The following is a 21570-nucleotide window of genomic DNA, read 5'->3' on the forward strand; positions in this document are numbered from 1 at the left end:
GCAGGCAGATACTCAAGAAGCGAAGAGCAGGATCTGAACTCCCCGCGGGGCACCCACCCCGGGGCACCCCAGAGCTGCCGGAATTCCTGAGATCACACTGAGCACGCCCAAGCCATAGACGGAATTTATTAGGATTTGCGGAAGCCTGAGAGGATGTACCACAAAATAGCGTGACTTTACAACATGAAGTACGGTATCAACGCACAGTGTTGTCAGCAAAACTGGGATACAGAGCAGAGGTTCACATTTTTTAAAGGCAATGGACGACATCTACTCTTGTCCTTAAAATAAAAAGGGGGGGGGGGGGGGGGACCAGCAGAGGCCAATCTGATTTGCAGTTAGTGTCAGAATCTAAATCTAGTATCACGATTATAAGAAACTATAAGAAAACTATTAGAAAAATAGAACCTCAAACAAGCAAAAATATTATACAATTTACATAATAAAAAACACAATTCTCTTAATAATGGCTCCACGTTCAGTAGAAGAAAAAGTGTACTGAAGAAACCACAGCTCTACAGGTTTGATTATAAACCAACCCTCAAGAAGATCATCACCCTTTGTGCTCCTTAGACCCATCAATGCTGAAAGGCACAACATAAGCAGAAAACTTAAATATATAACTTCTCCAATGGGAAAATAAGTCCCAGACTTTAAAAGTTTGTCATCAAGAAACACAAAATCATATACCTTGTTAATAATTTAACAAAGTCTGAGTGCATCTCCCCAGCCCTCCTCCCTGACTCTGTTTGGAGAAATCGCATTTGGACTTCAAGCCAAGGTCTTTCATCTCACGGGGGTTTTCAGCAGTTCAACACATTTGCAGGGTGGGCCAGGGGGGCTCCGGAGAACTGCGCCCCGAGACCCTCGGCCAGTCCATGCCCCTCTTGAAAGAGCACTGCCACACAGCAAAGCAACGGGCACAGAAAGACTGGGCCATAGTGATGAACAGGCAGGTCAGTTGACTTTTTTTTTCTGCCTTAACCTCCCACTAGGTATTGTAACTACGATGATGAGATACAGAATGTATGTAGCTTCTTGCACCACTGGACCAATAAAGTATTTCATTACCCAAAAAAGTCCACAAGAGTCTGATAAAATGTACATCTTGCTCTCCCTAAGGAGCCTTACATACAATACTCTCATTACCAAGGCAAACAGATGCATTTTAAAATACACCTAACAATTATGCACAACATATACTGAGTTCCATCTGAAGTTAACTCACACAAGCGTCACACGCCTGCGCCCAAAGCGTTGTGGCCGTGCCGGTCACGCCTCTCCATCCATCCTACAACACTCGGGCCACCGGGCCTGGCACCAAGTCCCCTCCCCTCCTGTCTCCACCGGGCTGGTTCTCGGGTGCCAACAGAACAAGCAGCTCTTAATGTGTCAAAGCGGGCCATCCAGGTCAGGAAAGATGGGTCCCAGCATGAAGCCAGGCAGCTTTTCTCCAGCAATGAGGCCCCTCAAATGCCCGTGGGCTCGCCGACAGTCTGGGTGGGGCCGTTAGGAGACGTGTCCACACACCCGATGCTGACAGCTCTGCCTACAACGTCGGGCCAGATGCCATCCTAGGCGGGACGGCAAGACCTGTCAACTCACCCTGGCTACCCGGAGGAGGGGGTGGAGGGGAGGAGACCTGGTACAGCCTGGGTCTCCCCACCCCCGCCTCCCGCCCCCCCGACCCCATGCACAAAACACAGCAAACACATCGCGAGGCTCCTGCTGGGCCCGCGCCCCTCCCAGGTGTGCAAAGAGGTGGAGAAGGGAGTGCCACGGGCCCGGGGGCTCGGGGTGGGCAGACAAGCCTCCGCAGCGCTGCAGTCACCTATGGACACACGGCAGGGCGAGGCCCGTGGTGTCCAAACTACACGGAACCAGGAAGCCGATCACCTGATGGAGACGGACTCAACGGAACAAAACCCAGAGTCGGGGAGATGCGAGTGACCCTGACGACCGTATAAACTCAGCAGCTTCTCCAAAACGGCCTGGAAAGATGGCTCCGTCCCGCAGCCCTCCGGGTTTGTAAAAGCAAAGCCGGCCCAAAGTCGGGCAGAGGAGGTGTGAGCAGGCGAGCCGGGGGCCGTGCGGAGGCTCGAGCTCCTGCCCGAGGCCCCCATCCCCGCCCGGGGCGGGCAGGTGGCTCGGGGCCCCCGCGTGGGTTTTCACAAGGCCGTGGACATGCAGGGAGGGGGCCACGGGCGGCAGGAAGGGGCGCTTCCCCATCACAAGCGGGTCTTTCCAATGCGACCGTTGGGGGCTGGTGCACGGATAAAAGGAGACACGGTATCCCCGGAGGGCGCGTCACTGGAAATGTGCAACTTCTGACTCTGCAGAAAAACGTATAGCCAAGCCGTGAACCGAGCGCGGGAGGGGCTGGGACGTGAAACCGTCAGGCACTTCCGGAGGTTACTTTTGGCCGTGTGCCTGTGTCTGTGCGTCTGTCTGGCAGGTCTCTGTGTGTACGTGTTTGTGCGCGTGTCCAGCTCGGGGCCAGGAAGGAGGGGAGTGATCGGAAAGCCCACTGACTTCGGAGGCGCCCGCCAAACACCATTGCTGGCCGCACGGCCCACGCACAGAAGAGAAAACCCTCGGCCACGGCATGCAGAGCCGCTCTCAACAGGCCCCGTGTCCCGGGACCCCACGCGCTCTTTCCGGGGGGAGGGCGGGGGGCTTCTCGAGGCAGCCACTGCCCTCCTGCGCGGGGCTTCGCGGCTCTGCGTGAGGAAGGGGCCCACATGTCAGGACGCGCTCACCCCGTGAGATGCTGAGACACACCTTCTTGGCTGGAGAGCCACGAGCGCTGCTGGCTGAAACGTCAGTCGTGCAGTCTGCTGGGGGGTGTCACACGGGGAAATTTCAGCCAGAACGCAAAAGAGAAAAAACACTTCTCAACCTGCCACCTTTCTGGGACACCCTCTTTCCCTCACGCTCTCTGCCTCTGTGGAAAAACAGCAGACAAATCAAGCAAACAAATGGCTGACAGGCCCCAAAAAGACAGCAGACAACCAAAACCCCAACAAAATAAGTTAATATTTATCAAAATATTGTACCAAGCACCAAGCTACATAAATGTAAATACCTTTCTTTGGAAATCCAAGCTTTGGGCTCTTATAATCCTCCCGCTGGAAGATTCACAAGTGATACTGAGAATAAAGCTTCCACGAGTGACCAGTGGCCAGAGCCTAGAAGGAAGGCTGACCCTGCCATTTGGCTGCTTCACTCATTCTTGCATTTTTCTCCAAGAACTTTCTGGGGCAGAAGGAGAAAAGCCAAGTGCCATCAGTTCATCAGGCTTCTTTCTACCAGATTTGTGACAAAGGCCAGAGGGGTGAGATATGGGGAGCTAAGCTTCAAAAGCAGCATTTACATTTCCTGTGGAGTCCAACATGCCTGCCCCTTACCTCCTGCCAACACGGGCCCTTCCGTCTACTGAATTACACTCTCTCGGGAAGGAAGACTCGGCCGGGATACCAGGAGTGTCCCCAGGGCCTCGGGAGGGAGCGCCGTGTGCGCAGGGACACACGGACACCGAGGCAGGGGTACGGGGCAGGGTCACCGGCCCGCACACAAACCCGCAGCGTCTGGACGACACACACCCACACGAGAGGCACAGCAATGTGACCCCCAAACCATCCCACGTGCAGACCCCACACCGTGGACAATTCGGGGTAATCACTCGGCCGTGTTCCGCGCCACTGTTAGGCGCCAGCTCAATCTGGTGGAGTGACCGATTCACAGCGACGGACAGGAGGACTCCACGTGAGGATAAGACACAAGAGGGCCAGAAGCAGCTGGAGGGCCACGCCGTCACTCAGGACGAGGGGACGCCGGCCTCGGGGACCTTGAGACCCAAGAAACCGACCTACGAGGTCCAGGAGGATGGCTCGGGGCGGAGCCGGGACCCCAGAAAGCGCTGTGCTCCGCTCTGCTCATTCGAGGCGGGCCCTACAGAAACAGTGTCACATTCCAGTTGCTCAGGGCTCGCCGGCCTGAGAGACGCCAGAGCGGCAGGAACTGGCCCGGGGCCTGGACGGCTGGTGGCTGCAGGAAGGCCGGGTGGAGTAGCCCCCCTCCCCCGGCGCCACACAGAGCCCGGTGCTGTGGCCCGAGCGTGCAGTGTGCGGGGTGGGGGGGGGGAGCCCCTGCCTGAACGAGGGGGGCGGATCACAGTCCTCACGAGCCCTCTGGAGGCAGCTCAGAGGGCAGAAGCAGGAGAAGGAGACCATCTCGTTTTCCTTCCCAAGGAAACTAAACCGCTGTCCTCAGGCTCGGGGCGGCACAGCCGGGGACAGACCGTGTCGTGGTGCTCGGCTGGCATCTGGGGCGGCTGTTCGGGGCTGGGCGGGGAGGCGGGGACTGGAGTGTCCAGCACAGTCCCTGGAAGGGAGGCCGGACCGCTGAGGTGACGAGAGAAGGTGACCTCCATTCTGCCCGAGGCCGCAGCAGCAGGGGCGCCCGGCCGGCGAGGAGAAGGGCTGCTGTCTCGCTCAGAGAGAGGCTCAGAGGCAGGTGGGCAGCCTCGGCCCCGTGGCCCCAGCCGGGAGCTGCCAGGTGACGGGCCCAGCGAGCCGGCCCGAGCGGGACACGCGGGCCGCGGGCCGCCCCGTCGCAGCCCTGCGCGCTGTGGGTGCGGGCGGGTCCCGTGCACGCGTGGGGGGAGCGAGGTGCTGCCGGGGCCTTGGGGACAGGGCCGTGCGTCACTTGCAGTGGCCCACGTGACCGTCAGGAGTCTGTGCTGGGTCGGCGGCCAGGGACGCCTCCTCGCTGTGCCAGAGACCGTAGCCAAAGTAGATGAAGAAGCCTGCGGGCCGAGGGCAGAGACCAGGTGTGAGCGGGCACCGTCGGGTCCCGGGAAGCAGTCCCCGCAGCAGCCTCTGCAGGCGGCCCCGGGCAGGGCCCCCGTGGAGGAGGGCACGACTCATCGAGCAGGGTCGCCTCTACGCTCGGCAAAGGCGCGTCCTTCTGGGCAGCCTCAGGCCGGGGGAGCGGCTGGGCTGGGGGCCCCGGGGGCGGGGGCGGGCGCTGGTTCCGCAGCCTCATCCACTGCCCACCTGGCGGGGCGCCCCGCGGCTGCTGGGGGGGGCCAGGACAGACCCTGCAGAAGTCACGCTGTCCCCACCACGGTGGACCTCCAAGGGCGCTAGGGCTCCCCAGGCTCTTCGCACCGTCTGTACAGCCCTCGTTCTCCCTGAGTGACTTAGACATTCAGGTCGCCTGGGACTGCGTGCAACCCGTGAATTTAGTCATTCCAGCGAGTGCCAGGGGCCACAGAGGTCCATGCCCCTAACTCCCCCCCCGCCCCCCGCGGGGCCACCTTTGTGCCAGTGACACAGGAGAGCGGGCCCTGAAGGAAGGACCCGGCCACCCAAAGCCCTGGGACCCAGGAGTGTGTCGGGGATGCGCGGAAGCGGGCGTCCTCCACCTCCGCCACCTCCACTCCCGCAGTCACTGGGGCTGGGAGGTGTGGCCGCAACACGGCCTGGAGGTCACTGCTCTCGTCAGTGGCCCAGACCGGTCAAGGCCAGTCTCCCGGGCATCGGCCCCCGACCTCCGACACTACACAAGGAACCCGGGACCATCTCTGCAGCACCTGCTGTCGGAGGCCCAGAGAGGGGCCACGGTCGGTGCTAAATGGGGCCAGCACCCAAAGGGTGACCCCTTGCTTCCCACAGGCCCAGCCAGTCCCCACAGCCCACTGTTTGGGATGGACAGCAGACTCACGGGCTCGTTCTGAGAAAGTCAAGCTCTGGCCCGAGACAACTAGTTCAGACAAAGGCTTTAAAGTATCTAAAAGGGAGGGGAGGACCCACAGCCTACCAGGAGTTCCTCACTGTCCGAGAGGAAACCGCTGACTACGCATGTTTTCGCTGTGTTTTGAAATCTGAAACGGGGGCGGCTGGAGGGCACGAGCCATCCAGCCAGTAGCAGGGAGGACGGATGAGCAGCTCAGCATAGGCTGGCGGGGCTGGGGGCCTCCAAGAGTCGCTGGGACATCACGTGCTGGTCACCTCGAAACCCACAACTCACGTACCTATCAGCATCCACACTGCAAACCGGACCCATGTGCCTTGGTCCAACTGCATCATGAGATAGACGTTCACAAAGATGCTCAGGACGGGAAGGACCGGCAAGAAGGGCACCTGCAGAGACAGGAGGCGGAGCGTCAGGTCTGACGCGATGGAGAGTGCGGGACAGACGGCGTCTGCTTGAGTCATTTAGCGAATCTACCCAAGAAAGGAGCGCACCCGAGGCTGGAGGCTGATACGGACGGCCAGGTCTACGTGGGGAGGGGTAAAGTGCCAGTCCCCAGTCCCGTACCCACACCCCGTGCCCCCAGAGCACACCCCGTACCCCCAGCAGCCCCCAAATACACCCCCGAAGGCAAATCCTAGTAGGCGGGAGTTTGTTTTACGCTACTAATTGCCAAAGTGAGCTCTTGTCTAACTTCCCCTCTTGCTCTTCCCCTGAAGGGGCCGGAAGGGGGGCTTCTGCTTTATCTCTAAGGCTGAACTACCTTATTATGTGTAGAATCTAAACATGCAGAAGCCCCGGTCACCCCCAAGGCTTGGTGATGACACGCGACCCACCAGGGCAGACGTTTATTTATGAGAAGCCCAGAGAACGCAGGGCGCTACCCCACCTGAGAGCCAGGGCCCGGCCTCTCTCGGCAGGCGCCGTCTGTGCCTGGGAGCCCCAGGCTCACATCCCCCGAGGCCGGCCAGCGAGCACCTCCCTCCACCTACCCAGGCCTCGCAGAGCCCAGGCGGGCAGGGCGGCCTCCCGGCAGGAGCGCCAGGCTCACGGCCTCCCGGGGGCTTCCCTCCAGCCCGGTCAGGCCGAGCTGCTCACCTTGAACGAGAGCTTGGTCTTGCTCTCGGGCTGCCGCCAGATGATGGCTGTGACCATGCAGCAGAGGAAGGCGGAGCCCATGAGCGCGAAGACTGCCCACAACTCCCCATTTACCAGGGCCCCCTTGCCAAGCACAGCCACCATGCAGAAGGTGATGACCAGCAGGGCTGAGAGGGAGAGAGAGAAACGCACGTCCATCATTTCCCAGGTTCCCCCCCACAGATGTCCTCAGTTCTCCCCAAAACCCATGGAGAGGGAGGCTCCATTTCTGCAGGCACCAACCCCAATTAGGACGGAATAACTGGCGTCACGGTCCAGGGCAAGTCCGGCTCCCGCCCCCCACCGTGGATACGCAAGACCCCAAGCACTGCACAGGGAAGGGCAGGCTCTTACCTATGAGGCTGGTTGAGACGTTCACAATTAGCCCAGAGAATCTGGAAGGCTCTGTATTTTTGGGTGAGAGGACGGTTTTCAGAGAAAACTTTTCTGCTTCTGGTAAAAAGCCCGTCTGGGAATCGCTGGTGCTCACCAGCTCGTTCTGGTCGACGGGATCCAGCTCGTCACTAGTCCTGGCCATCTGGTATACCATGTTAGGCTGCTCTGGTTGATACCTGTAAAGCAGTAGTTTGCCTGACCATCGTTATATGCTTTAATTAATAAGCAAAAGGACACACACTAACTCGAGTTCTCAGTAAGCCATCAAAGGTAAGCTGCCCAGGACACAAGGCATAAAACGGGAAGAGGATGATGAGAATGATACATTTTCCAGCAAAAACAGAAACCGAGGAGGAGACCCAGGCCTCACCTGCTCCTTAGCTCTGGGCAACACCCTCCTAGGTGTCTCTGTTATGAGGCAACTTGACCTCCACCATGAACCCGCCCAGAGGAAGGCCCCGAGAGTTTCTCTCGCTCTGAAAAGTGGCACTGGCCCTTGGATGCTTAAGATATTAGGCCACTTCCAACAAAGCTATGGCTGTAGGAAGCTAACAGTACAGACAGAAACAGAAAGCAGTTATATGAGGACCCTATCTGGTGCAGAGAGCCAGAGGACTGTGTCTGCAGTCTGGTGAATTTGAGAAATTCTGTTTGCAAGACTTAATTGGATCAATTTATTTTACAACTCCAAGTGCCTTGAGATAGATAACTCTACAGAGCCGGCTGAAGGATCAAGCCTGTGGCATGATTTCCGAGCCGCGAGCCGCCTGCAAGCGAAGCACTCAGCTTAAATGAGGCGCCTTATCTTCCCGCCAAGATGAACAAAGGTCGAATCTTTCCCACCAGCTTTGACAAACGGAGTGCTCTGTGAATTATCCTGCATATAATCCAAGAGCGAATATCAAGATGTTTAACCACTTTTTTCACTGACTCACTCATACAATACCACTCGGTCAGTTAAGAGAGCGGGGTGGAACTCAGAGAGATTGTAGCACTGAGCTCTTGGGAAGGAAGAAGTGGTCAGAAACTAGCAAACTAGCTCTAGCTGACCCTCCAGAGCCGCTACTAGAGGCTCAAGCCGGGTGATTAGCTGTAGAGCACGTTAGGGACGGGACCAGCGGCCTGGCAGGTGTGAAGCCCTGAGGAAGTGGGGGGCTCTCCCCAGGTGAGCCCACTGAGCGTCTCCACGAGCACCTGTTCTCACCGTGCACCCTACCTGGGGCCGTTCGGGGAGTGAGGAAGCCGAGCCCTGTCTCCCAGAGCAAAGGAAAACCGGAGCAGGGTGTGCTTGCAAAGAGGGGCACCGTGGCAGTGGAGGACCCCAGGACACCAAGCCTCGGCCCCAACTGCTTTCTTAGGGCCCTCCACGGGGCTGGCCCGGTCCAGACAGGACTCCAAGCCAGAAGCTCCTGAACCTCGCTGGCTACTCCGGGACCTGTCGCGGCACTCACTCCCCCGGGGCCGGCGCACTGCTGCCACGGAAGCATCACGCTGACCCACGCCTCACAGGTCTTGGATTCTCCCAGTTCCCACCGGCGCCTGACCCCAGTCCTCTCTGTCCCAGAACCTGGACCACATTGAAATCGTTACCCTAAGCCTTCAAAAATTCTGATCCAAGGATCCAGGCCCAACAGTCGGGTTGATAACCTGTCTCTACCCTCCCAACATCTAGGCAGAAAAATCAGGGCCCATGAGAGAGACAGGTGGGGCCACCCCGGACTCTTCAGGGATATTCTCTGTAACCAGGCTTTCAACCACCAGATGCCACCCTCTCCCAGGCGGGTCCCAAAGAAGCTGTCCGCAGCCTGAAGTTCACACTGACAAACAAACTGCTAAAAAGAAGGCTGGCAGGGTGCCTCTGTCCTGGAACCCAGAAAGCCATACCTACCGTAAGACCAACACACAGGCAGCCACCAAGGAGTAGGCCAGGAGCGTGCCAATGGACATGAGGTCCACCAAGTCCTTCAGGTCGAAGAGGAAGGCCATCACACCTGGGGAGGAAACACCGTCAGGACCGAGCAGGACCCTCCACAGCCAGCCAGAACCACGACCCACCTGCGACCCAGGCTGTGTGAGGGGTGCTGCTTCTACTTTCCCCCTCGCCCTCCCCGGCCCTTTCCATGGAAAAACACTGTGACTTTGCTTAAAGGGGAGAAAAGCTCAGGATTAACCATACACGCAGTTCTCAACAGACAGTAATAATAATTAACAATTATATGGAGAGTACTTTCATCAACATGATCCTTTTTGACGCCCATGGCAATTTTGCCAGCCATCCCTACACTACAAATGGAGAAAGGGAAGTTCAGACATGTTGAGAGACTTACCTAAGGTCACACAGCTATTAAGTGGAAGAGTCAGGCTCTGAGCTAGCTTCTTATGGCTCTGAGCCCAATGTGTCTTCCCCTACACCATGCAGACGCACAGACAGACTTGTATATCTATCCCTCCCCCCATACACCACCCGCCCATACACCACCCATCCACCATCCATCATCTACCCATCATCTACCCACCCATCATCCACCCATCCATCATCCATCCATCCATCCACCCACGATCCATCCATCCATCACCCATCCATCCATCCATCCATCCATCCACCCATCCATCCCTCATCCCTCATCCAATGGCACTCGTGAGCATGCCAGTCACTGGGTGCTATAGATATGTGCCATTGAACAAGGCAGACCAGACAGCCGCTGGCCTCCCCAAGCATTCACCGGGGACTTGCATCAGCAGGCAACAGTGATGAGGAGGCGGCTGGGGGCAACAGTCAGACTTGTATATCTATCCCTCCCCCCATACACCACCCGCCCATACACCACCCATCCACCATCCATCATCTACCCATCATCTACCCACCCATCATCCACCCATCCATCATCCATCCATCCATCCACCCACGATCCATCCATCCATCACCCGTCCATCCATCCATCCATCCATCCACCCATCCATCCCTCATCCCTCATCCAATGGCACTCGTGAGCATGCCAGTCACTGGGTGCTATAGATATGTGCCATTGAACAAGGCAGACCAGACAGCCGCTGGCCTCCCCAAGCATTCACCGGGGACTTGCATCAGCAGGCAACAGTGATGAGGAGGCGGCTGGGGGCAAGTCCACTGCCCTCAACAGAGGATTCTAACCCAGAAGGTGGGCATGGAAAGCAGTGTTATTCCCAGACAATACAGTCCCTTCACCATGACCCCACTTCAAGCAAAACAAAACATGCATGCTTCTTTGAAAATCCTTTGTAGATTTTTATGAGAGTATGCACGTCTATTTATGTGGGTATATGTGTCAAGTTTCCCATTTAAAAAATAACTTGGCTGGATCTACTTTGGGATATTTTCAAATCACATGCAATCAACACAAGTTGAAACATAAACACTAAGCCGTAACTTTTCCACAAATATTTCTCAAGCCCACACAGTCCACTGCAACTAAAACAAATTCAAATTGAGGCTAAAAAACAGAATTAAAGAGCAGTGAGGCCCTTCTGGATAATGAGAAGAGGATCCCCCTATGTGTGCTACAAATGCCTATGTTCCCACTCAGAGGAACTTGAGCCAAACTTCTTCCACGTGAGGTGATTTTAGAAAACTAAATACTTATTTACCACCCCTGCCAAACGAAAAGAAAAAGCAAACCCTTGGTTTGGCGATGTGAGTACCCTACAGTCACTTTAAAGATTATAGTTTGATGTCCCTTAATCAGCACAGGAAGGAAATTAAGACCAGTCTTCAATACAATCAAATTACAAGTAAATACTGAAAAAACACTGTTTCCAATTCCTTAATCCCTTAAACATACTGGTCATATTTTGACACATGATGTCCCTTAATCTCCCCACTGAAATCACCCTCAAGAATGAAGACTCACATAACAAATGTGTAAAATAAGAAAAACTGGCTTTCCTTCATTATCTAATATTAATCCACAAAACTATAAGCACACTTTGCTAAGGGCGTAAATGCTACTAACAAGAATTCACTCTTTCAGACGGTCATACGCCTCACCCAAGGCTATCTGATAAGTTCCTGTGACACAACTGTGACTGGTATCATGGGTCATCATTTACCAAGAAGACCCACTGCTCTACTCATGGGCTGGAAGGAACCAGCCATTTTGGCCCAAAACAAAACAGGAACCAAGAGGCAAGCTCCACACTCACCGGGCGAGAACATCCCCACTTTACCTCTCTGAGCCTCCGCTTCTCATCTGTGTGCACCTGCCTCCTGGGCTATGAAACGCAATTCAAGGAGGAAACATTAAAAAAAAAAAAGCACCGTCTCCTTGCGGCGCTGCCATGGCTTTCATGGCACACACACAGAGCTCCAACGGTTCTCTAGACCCCAGCTCTCATCTCTCGGAACTGTCCTCTTGGCGAGGGACCCGATATGCGGTCAGATCAGCCTCCTCTGGACCTGCCATTGTTTATAAACTCAGGGCGAATGGCTTCACCAGCCACACCCTCAATGTCCCCTGGGGAATAGGTGACACGTTTTATAAAGCATCGATCATAAGGGATTCTCACTTCCCAGAGAATTCACAAGCTAAGACACACGGATGGTGAATTTCCAGTACCAACAAAAAGTCACTTGGCTTGTACCGTGTAAAATGTCACCCCACCATGGTCTGCTCAGAGACATTCAGAAAAGGGGAAAGACATCGGGCTTTGAAGGAACAGCATGTATTCTAAGCTCTGTCCAATGAAACGATAACAATTTAAAAATGCAAATTGTTTGAGAATTCCATCACATCCTCTGTAAAACTGGCTTCTGCCTTTTGTCAAAAAGGCACTTAGTTACCTTGAAATAAACCAGGTACAAGAGTAAAAACCCAAAGTTAAAAAAGACCAGTTACAACGTCTCTCAGACCAGCACAATTCAAGATACTTCCCTAGGCAATAATAACTCCACTGTTAAAAAAATACTGGCATGTGAAATTCCAGTTCTTACCAGCAATGGCACCTGAGGTTAACGTGGCGATTATTGGTGTTTTGGTCCTATTGTTGATCTGGGCCAAAAATTTAAACAGCAGCCCATCTTCAGCCATGGCATAGATAACTCGAGGCATGGGAAACATGGACCCTAAAAGGCTAGATGGGAGGAAAAGCAAAATGCATCCGTAAAATATCTCATGGGAATAAAGGCACCGTAACGCACCACGCGTGTTTACCACCGAGGAGAGGGAGCTGTCTCCAAACTGTGAAGCCCGCGCCTAAAAGACAGGGACTCAACACACGAACCCCCAGAAAAGCACTTACTGCAAAGTCTAACAGGAGCAGGAGACGTGTAACGTAAACTAGCGTGGCGGCTAGACATAGCTTTATGGAAGAGAAATTTTGTATTTATTCCCGTGATTATTTCTAGCTGAATCAAACAGAAAATAAAAGCATCGTTGCATTCATGAGGATTTCTCTGTGGTCAGTCAGTTTTTAGCAAATATTTCCTGTGTGTGCAGGCTGGCAGAAAACATCAGAGCAAAGTGTTTCTCATTAAAAGGCACGTGCTCCCCTTTCCAAGGTAGCCTCTGCTTTATGGCCAGACTAAGGGCCAAAAGACAGTGTTCACAGAGGCGGCCTGGTCCAGTGGCCACAGATGGGGACAGAGAACCAGGACCTTGCTGAGTAGACAGTGCTACAATGTGGGCCTCGGGTTCTTCGAGGTGAAATGTCAGTAACACACACAGCCCTTGGGGTGGCCGACAGCAGCACGAGGGGAGAAGCCACACGATCAGGGCTGGGGTTTGGCTCTATTTCAAGGGACGAGAGGAATATTCACGGCAAGCCCGCCTTCCCGAGATGCCCGCCTCCTTACCTGGTGGAAAGGGCACAGAGGGAGCCGATGGCCACTGCGTACTTGGCGCCCTCCCAGCCCACGTGCTTGAAGGCGTCTGGCAGGGGGCTGTCCTTGTCCAGGCAGAAGTACGGCATCATGAGTGTGAGGGCGGCCGACACCCCGAAGTAGGCGACGAAGCAGATCAGGAGGGACGCGACGATGCCCACGGGGATGGCCTTCTGGGGGTTCTTGACCTCCTCCCCTGGAAGGAGCACGGCGTCAGCCGGGGGCTTGGGACCACCCCACGGCACGTGGCCCTGTGGGGACCAGGGCCTTCCGGGCTCTGGGGAACCCAGGCGAGGCCCCCAGCACCACAGACCACGACACCCACAGGCCCAGGGACAGTGTCCTCGGCCTTTACGCCGACGGTCGGCAAGGAAGACTCGCTGCCTTTAGCAGAGCACACGCGGGAGGCCCGGGAGCCGGCCTGCTCAGTCACCGGGACGACGGTGTTTTTAGCGGCCCTATTTCTCCCGGAGGGCGCACAGCTCTGCAATCAGCTGCAGCTACGTACGGTGCCATCCTCCCGGCCCGCAGGGGACCGGCGGGCTCGTTCAGGATGCCGCTTCCCGTCAGGCCTGCCACTTGGGGCGTGGTGAGGCGGCAGGTTAGCAGGAAGGTGCAAATGCACACGGTTCTCAGGAGGGAGACAGCGGCAGCGGGCACAACGGGCACACACACGCGCCCGGGAAGGGAAGCAGCGACCTGGCCGGGGGGGCCCGGGGGGGCCGAGGGTGGCGGGCATACCTGTGGTGGCGATGCAGTCGAAGCCCACGAATGCGTAGAAGCAGGTGGCTGCCCCCGACAGGACGCCGGAGAACCCGAAGGGCATGAACCCCCCGACACCAGGTTTCCCCTCCTCCGTGTCACTGGAAGAAAGAGCCACAGTCAAGAGGCCAGCGCCCGCTCCGTGGTCCCCAACAGGAGCCATCCCAACTGTCCGCCCTGCGGCCGGGCCCCCCACCCGTGGTGAACGGTCCTGGGACAGCTGTCACGGCCGCCACACTCCTGGGCGACGGGCCTCCCTGTTTTGCACGGCCAGGGCTGCAAGCGGCCACCTAGCCCTTTCCAGACGCCCCGGCTAAATACTGATTTGTGCGGGGCAGGGACCGCGAGGCAGCGTGCCCATCAGGAAGGGGAGGAACCGGCGACCGCAGCCTCTCCCCGGGGACCCTCAGAGCATCGCTCAGCTGCCCGCCAGGCGCAGCGGTCCCCGCCCGCCCAGGACCAAAATGCAAAGTCTTGCACGTTCACCAGCAGCTCCTGTCTGAAAACAAGCATTTCCAGAGATGCCGCGGTTAGAAAGGGTGAACTGTTTCGGTGGAGAAAAGCATGTCTTAAGCCACCCCTGCCTCCCGTGCGCCAAGTGAGTGGCACGGGTGTCCGTGCGGGTGGGGACAGATCTTCCGGATCTGAGTGCCCTGTCCTCAACGCTCTGTCCCCTGTGGGAGAGCTGGGCCACGCCTGTGCCCACAGCCCAGATGCAAGCAGGCGCACGAGGACGGCGTCCTCGAGGATGACGGGACAGCCAGGCGGACGATCGGGTCCCTGAAAGCCAGTGTGTGGTCTCGCTGGCCAGCCCCCCGGCTGTTCATTCCAGGACCTGAGACATCACTGTAGGGCCACTGCACTTTTAGGAAGGTCTCTTCATCGGAGCAGTTTAACCTTCAGCCATAATTAGAACAGAACTGTATACAAAATGAAAACTCCCCATTCTCCATCCTAGGACCCTAAAATTTACCCAAAAATCTGACCAAAGAGATCAGAAAGGCCCGTCTCGATGTTTGGCTTTTGTTTCCTGGATAAGATGAGCCTGTCGGTAAGGGTGCCCCCAGAGGCCTGGGGAGCCGGCCAGGCACCTGCCTCCAGCCCTGGGTGTCCTGAGCCCCAGATACGGAAGGGAGACGGGGCCACGGTCTCTCAGGGCTGACGCAGCACAAGCTGAGAGCGAGTGAAAGAGATTATTATAACCACATTCTGATACTTCAGTAATTCTGAAACCTCTGATAAAAGCCTGTGATAAAAGTTCCACATATTTCTTCTTTGTTCTAGGTTATTAAATAGGAAGGCATTTCAAAATAAAGTGGTTATCACCATGGTGCTGCGGAGAAAATCTTTTCTGAAAACAAAATTCAGAGCTTGATCGTGAAACAAGAGTATGAGGGAAAAGGGATTCCTGAGTGAGTCTGACAATGAGCCTCAACCATGCACAGTTTTGCAATTAGAATGAAGATGCTGTCCCCCCACATCTTCCTTAGTCATACAGTGTGCAGTCAAGTACAAGGAAAGAAAACTTAACCCAGACTTCAAACAAATAAAACACCCTCAGCTACCTGACTGCAAAACAACACAATTAAATAATAACAAAACATTCTAGTTCAAATTACACTTAAAAAAAAAAAGACTCGTATTGTCATAGCCGACGGCATCACCAACCGCATGACTGTCACGCACCCAGAGTCAGAGCGACACTCACTTGTTCAGGCAGAGGTGATCAGATGTGTTCTGGAAATCCTCCTCTGTGAGCTGCCAGTTCTTAATTGATCCTTTCACAAATCCCGACACCATGATGAAACCCAAGACCAGAACGTTGATACACGTGAATATTTTGTTGACCATGGCTGACTCTTTCACGCCCAGAGTTAAAAGTCCTGTAAAAGCGCATAAACAGAAACCCTCTCTCAGTGTTAACCTCGTACCAGGCAAGTCCTTCTGGGATGGGAACGGGGACGGGGACGAGAGGGTGACTTAAAAAGAATCCAAGCAGCGTCAGACCTCCGAAGAGGAATGGGACTGAATTAATTCTCATTCTAGAGGCAGGGATCAAAATGACCAAGGTCTGAGGGGGTGCTGAACAAAGCCATCAAGCCTGGCCTTCCAGATCCCCTCTGGACTTGAGACGCCAGGCCAGGGCCACCAGGAACCGCAGAGGCAGCGACATGTCAGCCAACGGCCCCCGAGAGCAAGGCCCCCCCTCCCCCAGGAGGAAGAGAGCCCTCCCTCTTCCTGAACCTCCAGCCCCGAGAGCCACCCTCGGGGGCAGGACTTCGTTTCCTCCAAGAGACACTTTGCTCAGTTTCTCGGGAGAGTGAGAGTTTTCCAGAAGAGGAGTCATGCACTCACTGCTAGGGGGTGCCAGCAGTGACAGCCACCTGGGCTGTGGGAACCCTGCCACATACGGGTCCTCCTTGGGCCCAGCGCACGAAGAACAACGTATAGGCTAGGCTAGTGCCAGCTTGTAAACTCAGGATAAAAAAGACACCGAATGATAAAAACCCACGGGAGCCACGTGACACCACTGCCGCAGGGCACACTTCTGTAGTGACCTCTCGGCTGGGCAAGAAAAGAGGCAGGGAAGGGGCCTGGTGACACGTGACCACCGACCTGATTGGAAACGACTGCCCTGCCGTGTAGGTCTCTCATGCGCTTTAAAACAAGACGCTCTATGTAACAGACTGGATTCTGAAAGACGGGCACCAGGACAGAATCGAGCAATTCATCGCAGGGAACACTTCGCCGCCGTGTTTGTCCTTCAGCGCCCCTCCCTCTCGTGTTTATGAAAATCTCACTCGTGCAGACTTAATTTCTGATACACGTTCCTGCCAGCTGGACCAGAAATACTGCTGAGACTGGCCTGTGCGGAATGATTTCAATTATGTGGTGTGTAAAATACGGCCCGTTGTTTCTAAAACCCATCCTAGATTTTCTAACCTCAAAGGAGAATTTATCTGCATTTCAGCTTAATGTTTATATAAACAAAACTCCCAACCTAGTGGCTGAGACTCGGATAAATGTCACTAAGAAGCTGCCATCAGCTGTGTTCAAGCCATGTCTGCGATTTTAAAATTCCCTACTAGCAACCTCGTGGTGAAGCTTACTTATTTAAAGGGTGTTTTGCCGGCCGCCGGGTGCAAACCACCCGAGCCTTCACCAGCACTGAGGCCCTCATTCCTCCACGTTGCCCTGGCTGACAAACGCCAACTTTCCTTTTCCGAGTAGTCATCCGCTGACTCCAAAGAATTTGTATTTCTGTATCAAAAAGCCTGCAGCATTAACAAGATCTTATTCCACAAAGTTACGCAAACACCTGAGATTCTCTTAATTAAATGACACGTAACTCCACCGATTCAAGAGGTCAATCCTACGTGAATCTCTAAGAAGCCATTTTGACAAAAAAAGATGTCTGTATCAATTACAAAAAGGAGAAGAAAATGGGGGGATGGGAAAAAGAGAAAAGGAAGAAAGCAACTTAATGGGAGCCTGTCCTACACCTTGGACCCCTCGCTCCAACCCAGCACCTTCTGGTGTGCGGCTTTACCTGTTAAGATGAGAATTATGATCACGGCAAATATGTCCGGGTTTTCGGCCAGCACCCCGGGCGCATTCAGGGCCATGTGCGTCCGCGAGAACTCCCCGATTGGTTTGCCAATCAGCTCGTCAAACGTTGCACTCCAGGCTCTGGCTACGCTCGAAGTACCTGCCACGAAACACACCGTCAGACGAAACTGAAGGGAAACAGTTAACGGAGCACCTGTCACCAAGCCCGGCAGCGGCGGCACTCATGCAGGGGTCGCAGCCGGCGCACAGGGGTCCAGCGGCAGCCGCCGGCCCCCGGGACGTGCTGACTCGGAAGTGAGGGTCAGTTAGTGTGTGCAGAGACGCGAGAAGTGGAGCCTGGCAAGAAACCCGTTTTCCATCACGATCAATACGACGTGTATAGCATGCGTTTCGAACGTACATGTAACTCAATTACAATAAAAGGCTAACAAACTGTTACCCTGAGCACAGAGAGGCACTCTGACAGTACTGAGTTCTACTTATTTGATCTCATCCGACAAGAACTCCTGAGGGCGAACCCTTCAGGTGACTTCACGACCCACTCCTGGGCTGCAGTTAGCAGGGGCCACGTTCCTCAGAAAGCTCCTCCTCTGAGACCCCAGCAGCAGAGCCGCCAGGCCTGCGTCCCGCTGCGGGGGACTAAGGACAGCGGCTCGGGGCTGGCTCCCCGTCGGCAGCAAAGTCCCTGCTCACCCCCGCCTCTGCTGCTCCGGGCCCGGGCAGGCACCACCTGACGCCGGCCGTGGCCCCGAGGGTCTGCCCGACGGGAACACAAACGGATGCGGCGTCCAGCGCCCCAAGGGCCAAGAGCAGCTGACTGCTCTCTCTCTCTCTTAATCTGAATACCGTCACTGCTTTTCCAGCAATGCTTCCCGGGAAATGTCGCTGAAGTTCCAATATCCACAAAAAGTTTCTTTATCTTCAAAGGGGGCCTTGCTGGTGACCATGGTCTGGATCTTCCACAGAACTTGGCCAGAGTGACCGGCAGGGTCCCATTTCACCGTCTGGTCTCATGCTAAGTGTTTTTCCAACAACTCAAAAAGGAAACCACATTTCTTCATCCCGAGTAGCCAGCCTATGATGAGTTCTGTCCTTCAAGGCCACAACCCAGTGAAGAAAAAGGTCACTACCTCTCCTGCCCCAGAGGCCAGCTCGCTGCCAACAGGGCTGCCCAGCCTTTCCTGCCAGCCTACCCCTCCCCACCTCTGAGTCGTGGATGTTAAAAGAAACACATTTGCTAGAAAAGCTGCCCTTGCTCAGGAGCTGAGGCCAAGAACCTCCTGCAGTAGCACGGGGGTGCATCTCACAAGCCAGTACCACTCTGGCCAGGACCCCGTCGTCACCTGCTGGTCCAGCAGCTGCAGGCGCTTCACATTCACCGTTCTGTTTTATTCGCAGGTAAATCCTCTGGAAACATAATGGTGCCTTTAAAATAGCTGCATTCCCACCGAGAGGCTGCAGCTTGTAAGGACATGTATGGTTGCAAGTTTTGGTGCTGCACTGAGAAAAACGTGATTAGGAATTTTATTTTCCAACCCAGAAGAGTAAGCTCTCGGCAGGTGCTGGAAAGAAAGGGAGGGAGTCGCCCAGGGAGTGTGGCGGAGGCCGGGCGGAGGCCCAGCACCACACACGGCTTCCCAGAGGGCGGGCGTGGGAGCCAGCGGGGCCCACGGGGTTCAACTCATCCCACGCCCCGGCAAAGAGCTAAAACAGAACTGGAACATTTAGTGGCCATTTGTATTATTTCTGTTTGCGAACCAACTATTCGTATCCTTCAGTTATTCTTACTTTCAGGCGTTTGTTTCTCTTAAGTGGATGTGCTCAGCTTCGGCTGTAATCAAAATACAAATAACATCAAGAGAATAACGCTGAAACCTATCGAACAGAAAAGACTATGTTTTTGGTGGTTTTGTTTGTTGGTTGGTTGTTTTTAATGCTGACGCCAAGTCCAGAGTAGGCAAGGACGTGAGGAAAAGGGGCCCTTGGCCGTCAGGAGGATCACAGGCAACACGGGCCTTGAAAATATGCAGGCCCGCTGACCCAGACATCCTGCTTCTTAGACCATTTTAAAGGAAAAAGCACAGCTATTTTTTTTTTTATGCCAAAGACATTAAGTAACTAACTATTTATAACAACAACACAGCTGGAAACAATCTAAATACCCCACAAAGGCACCCAATTATCTGCATATAAATCTATATAACGGTACATCATCAAGAATATTACTACGGGGCTTCCCTGGTGGCGCAGTGGTTAAGAATCCACCTGTCAAGGCAGGGGACACAGGTTCGAGCCCTGGTCTGGGACGATCCCACATGCCACGGAGCAACTAAGCCCGTGCACCACAACTACCAAGCCTGCGCTCTAGAGCTTGCGAGCCACAACTGCTGAGCCCGCGTGACACAACTACTGAAGCCTGTGCACAGCAATGAAGACGCGATGCAGCCAAAAATAAAATAAATAAATAAACTTACAGAAAGAAAAAAAAGAATATTACTATGGAAAATATGAAAAATGTACACTATATATTGTTTTACAAGTATAGAGACACACTAGACAGAAAAACATACATTTACGTTCACAAAAATATTAACCATGTTATATCCCTAAACTCTATGAACGGAGGTCACCCCGTTCCTCCACGGGGTCTAACGTTGAGCAGGATGCCGGGCACAGAGGAGGTACCTGATAAACGTTCGCTGAAAGAATGAATGAATAAGAGAATTAATTTCTCCGGGCTGTCAGAGTGGGTAACTTCTACTTTCTTCTTTGCGCTCTTCTACATTTCCTACATTTTTCTGTATCAGTGATGTATTTACTCCAGTCATCAGAGAAAAAATACTGAAAGAGACTACGTCCTTTTTAACTAGATACAAACACCCTACTGATTCTGCGTCTGTCGTGCTAACAGGACTGGCCTCCTGGCTGGCCTGGCTTGTCCCCACTAAGGCCGTCCCACGTACTTGATCATTAAAAAGCAAGGGCAGTGACGCCCGAGGGTGGCCTCCGCCTTGCATTAGAGGAAAGGGGAAACTGTGAGCAGTGCGGCGAGGCGCAGGTGCCAGGGAGGCGCTAGACTCGGGTTTAGGGAGCCAAGCGGGGCGCGGCCCACGGCTGGGGGTGGGAACAACCGAGGCGGCATGGGGCAGGCTCCGGGCCTCCTGGACCTACCGATGATGTAGGAGAGGATGAGGTTCCAGCCGGTGATGAAGGCCCAGAGCTCGCCCACGGTGACGTAGCTGTAGAGGTAGGCCGAGCCCGTCTTGGGGACCCGAGCGCCAAACTCGCCGTAGCAGAGGCCGGCCAACACGGAGGCCAGCGCGGCCACCAAGAAGGAGACGACGATGGCGGGCCCCGCGTCCTCCCGGGCCACGGCCCCGGCCAGCACGTAGACGCCGGCCCCCAGCGTGCTGCCCACCCCCAGCGCCACCAGGTCAAACGTGTTGAGGCAGCGGGACAGCCGGCTCTCCTCCCAGCTGCAGTCCACCACCTTCCGCCGCAGCATCTGCTGCCCGATGCCTACCAGCGCCCTGCACCCCATCCTGCGGCTCAGATCTGCCGAGAGAAAGAACAAAGGTGTGTGTTTCAGCATCGCCCCGCTCTCACCCATCAGCCCCCTTCGTCGCAGCACGCATGGCAAGGCGTTCCCGTGTCGTCATCTACAGCTAAGGCCTCGCACGTCACGATTCACGACCCGCGGTCACACCACCACCCACGGCTTCCCGGTCTCCGGCTTAACCAGCGGGAGAAACACCCGGAGGCCAACGCGCCGGCCGACTGGACTCCGGTCTCTGAGCCTCCACACTGATTTCGGTTCTTAACCGAGAGCCTTCTATGGGCAGAAGGAGCACGAGAGGCACACATTAAGGGCGTCGTTCCTGCCCTCAATGATCGTGCGATTTGCCAGGAAAAGCAAGACGCCACTCCAAGTGGGCTGCTGGGGAAAGAAAACCAAACCACATTTTAATTTAATTATTAGGACCCAGAGGCCTTGAATAGCAATGACAATGCCTTTGAGAGACCTTCCCGGGATCCTCTGAGACGGCAGGGGTCAAGCCGTCTCCACTTTAACACAGAGTTAGGTCCAGAGCAGA

At 55.0% G+C, this 21570-nt stretch overlaps 1 protein-coding gene across 4 annotated transcripts in view; it reads right to left on the bottom strand.

Annotated features, from left to right (window-relative positions):
• Positions 1 to 111: 111 nt before the first annotated feature.
• Positions 112 to 21570, bottom strand: part of SLC7A1 (solute carrier family 7 member 1) — a 69537-nt gene continuing 48078 nt past the window's right edge. Inside the window, exons 3-14 of one of the 4 annotated variants that reach the window (XR_008618952.1) lie at positions 20648 to 21031; positions 17457 to 17615; positions 15615 to 15789; positions 13886 to 14007; positions 13118 to 13340; positions 12257 to 12396; positions 9179 to 9281; positions 7249 to 7466; positions 6856 to 7022; positions 6038 to 6146; positions 3086 to 4807; positions 112 to 2944 (exon numbers count right to left, since the gene is read on the bottom strand). Coding sequence is in view for 2 of the 4 variants with exons in the window: in XM_024125873.3 (XP_023981641.1) it covers positions 4704 to 4807; positions 6038 to 6146; positions 6856 to 7022; positions 7249 to 7466; positions 9179 to 9281; positions 12257 to 12396; positions 13118 to 13340; positions 13886 to 14007; positions 15615 to 15789; positions 17457 to 17615; positions 20648 to 21017 (1890 nt within the window). In the remaining 2 variants the exon portion in view is untranslated. Of the gene's footprint in view, positions 4808 to 6037; positions 6147 to 6855; positions 7023 to 7248; positions 7467 to 9178; positions 9282 to 12256; positions 12397 to 13117; positions 13341 to 13885; positions 14008 to 15614; positions 15790 to 17456; positions 17616 to 20647; positions 21032 to 21570 lie in introns of all 4 variants that reach the window. The other 3 variants (XR_008618953.1, XM_024125873.3, XM_055089330.1) reach the window with 3 other exon arrangements.

This window comes from Physeter macrocephalus, chromosome 13 (genome assembly GCF_002837175.3).
Source record: "Physeter macrocephalus isolate SW-GA chromosome 13, ASM283717v5, whole genome shotgun sequence".
Lineage (NCBI taxonomy): Eukaryota > Metazoa > Chordata > Mammalia > Artiodactyla > Physeteridae > Physeter > Physeter macrocephalus.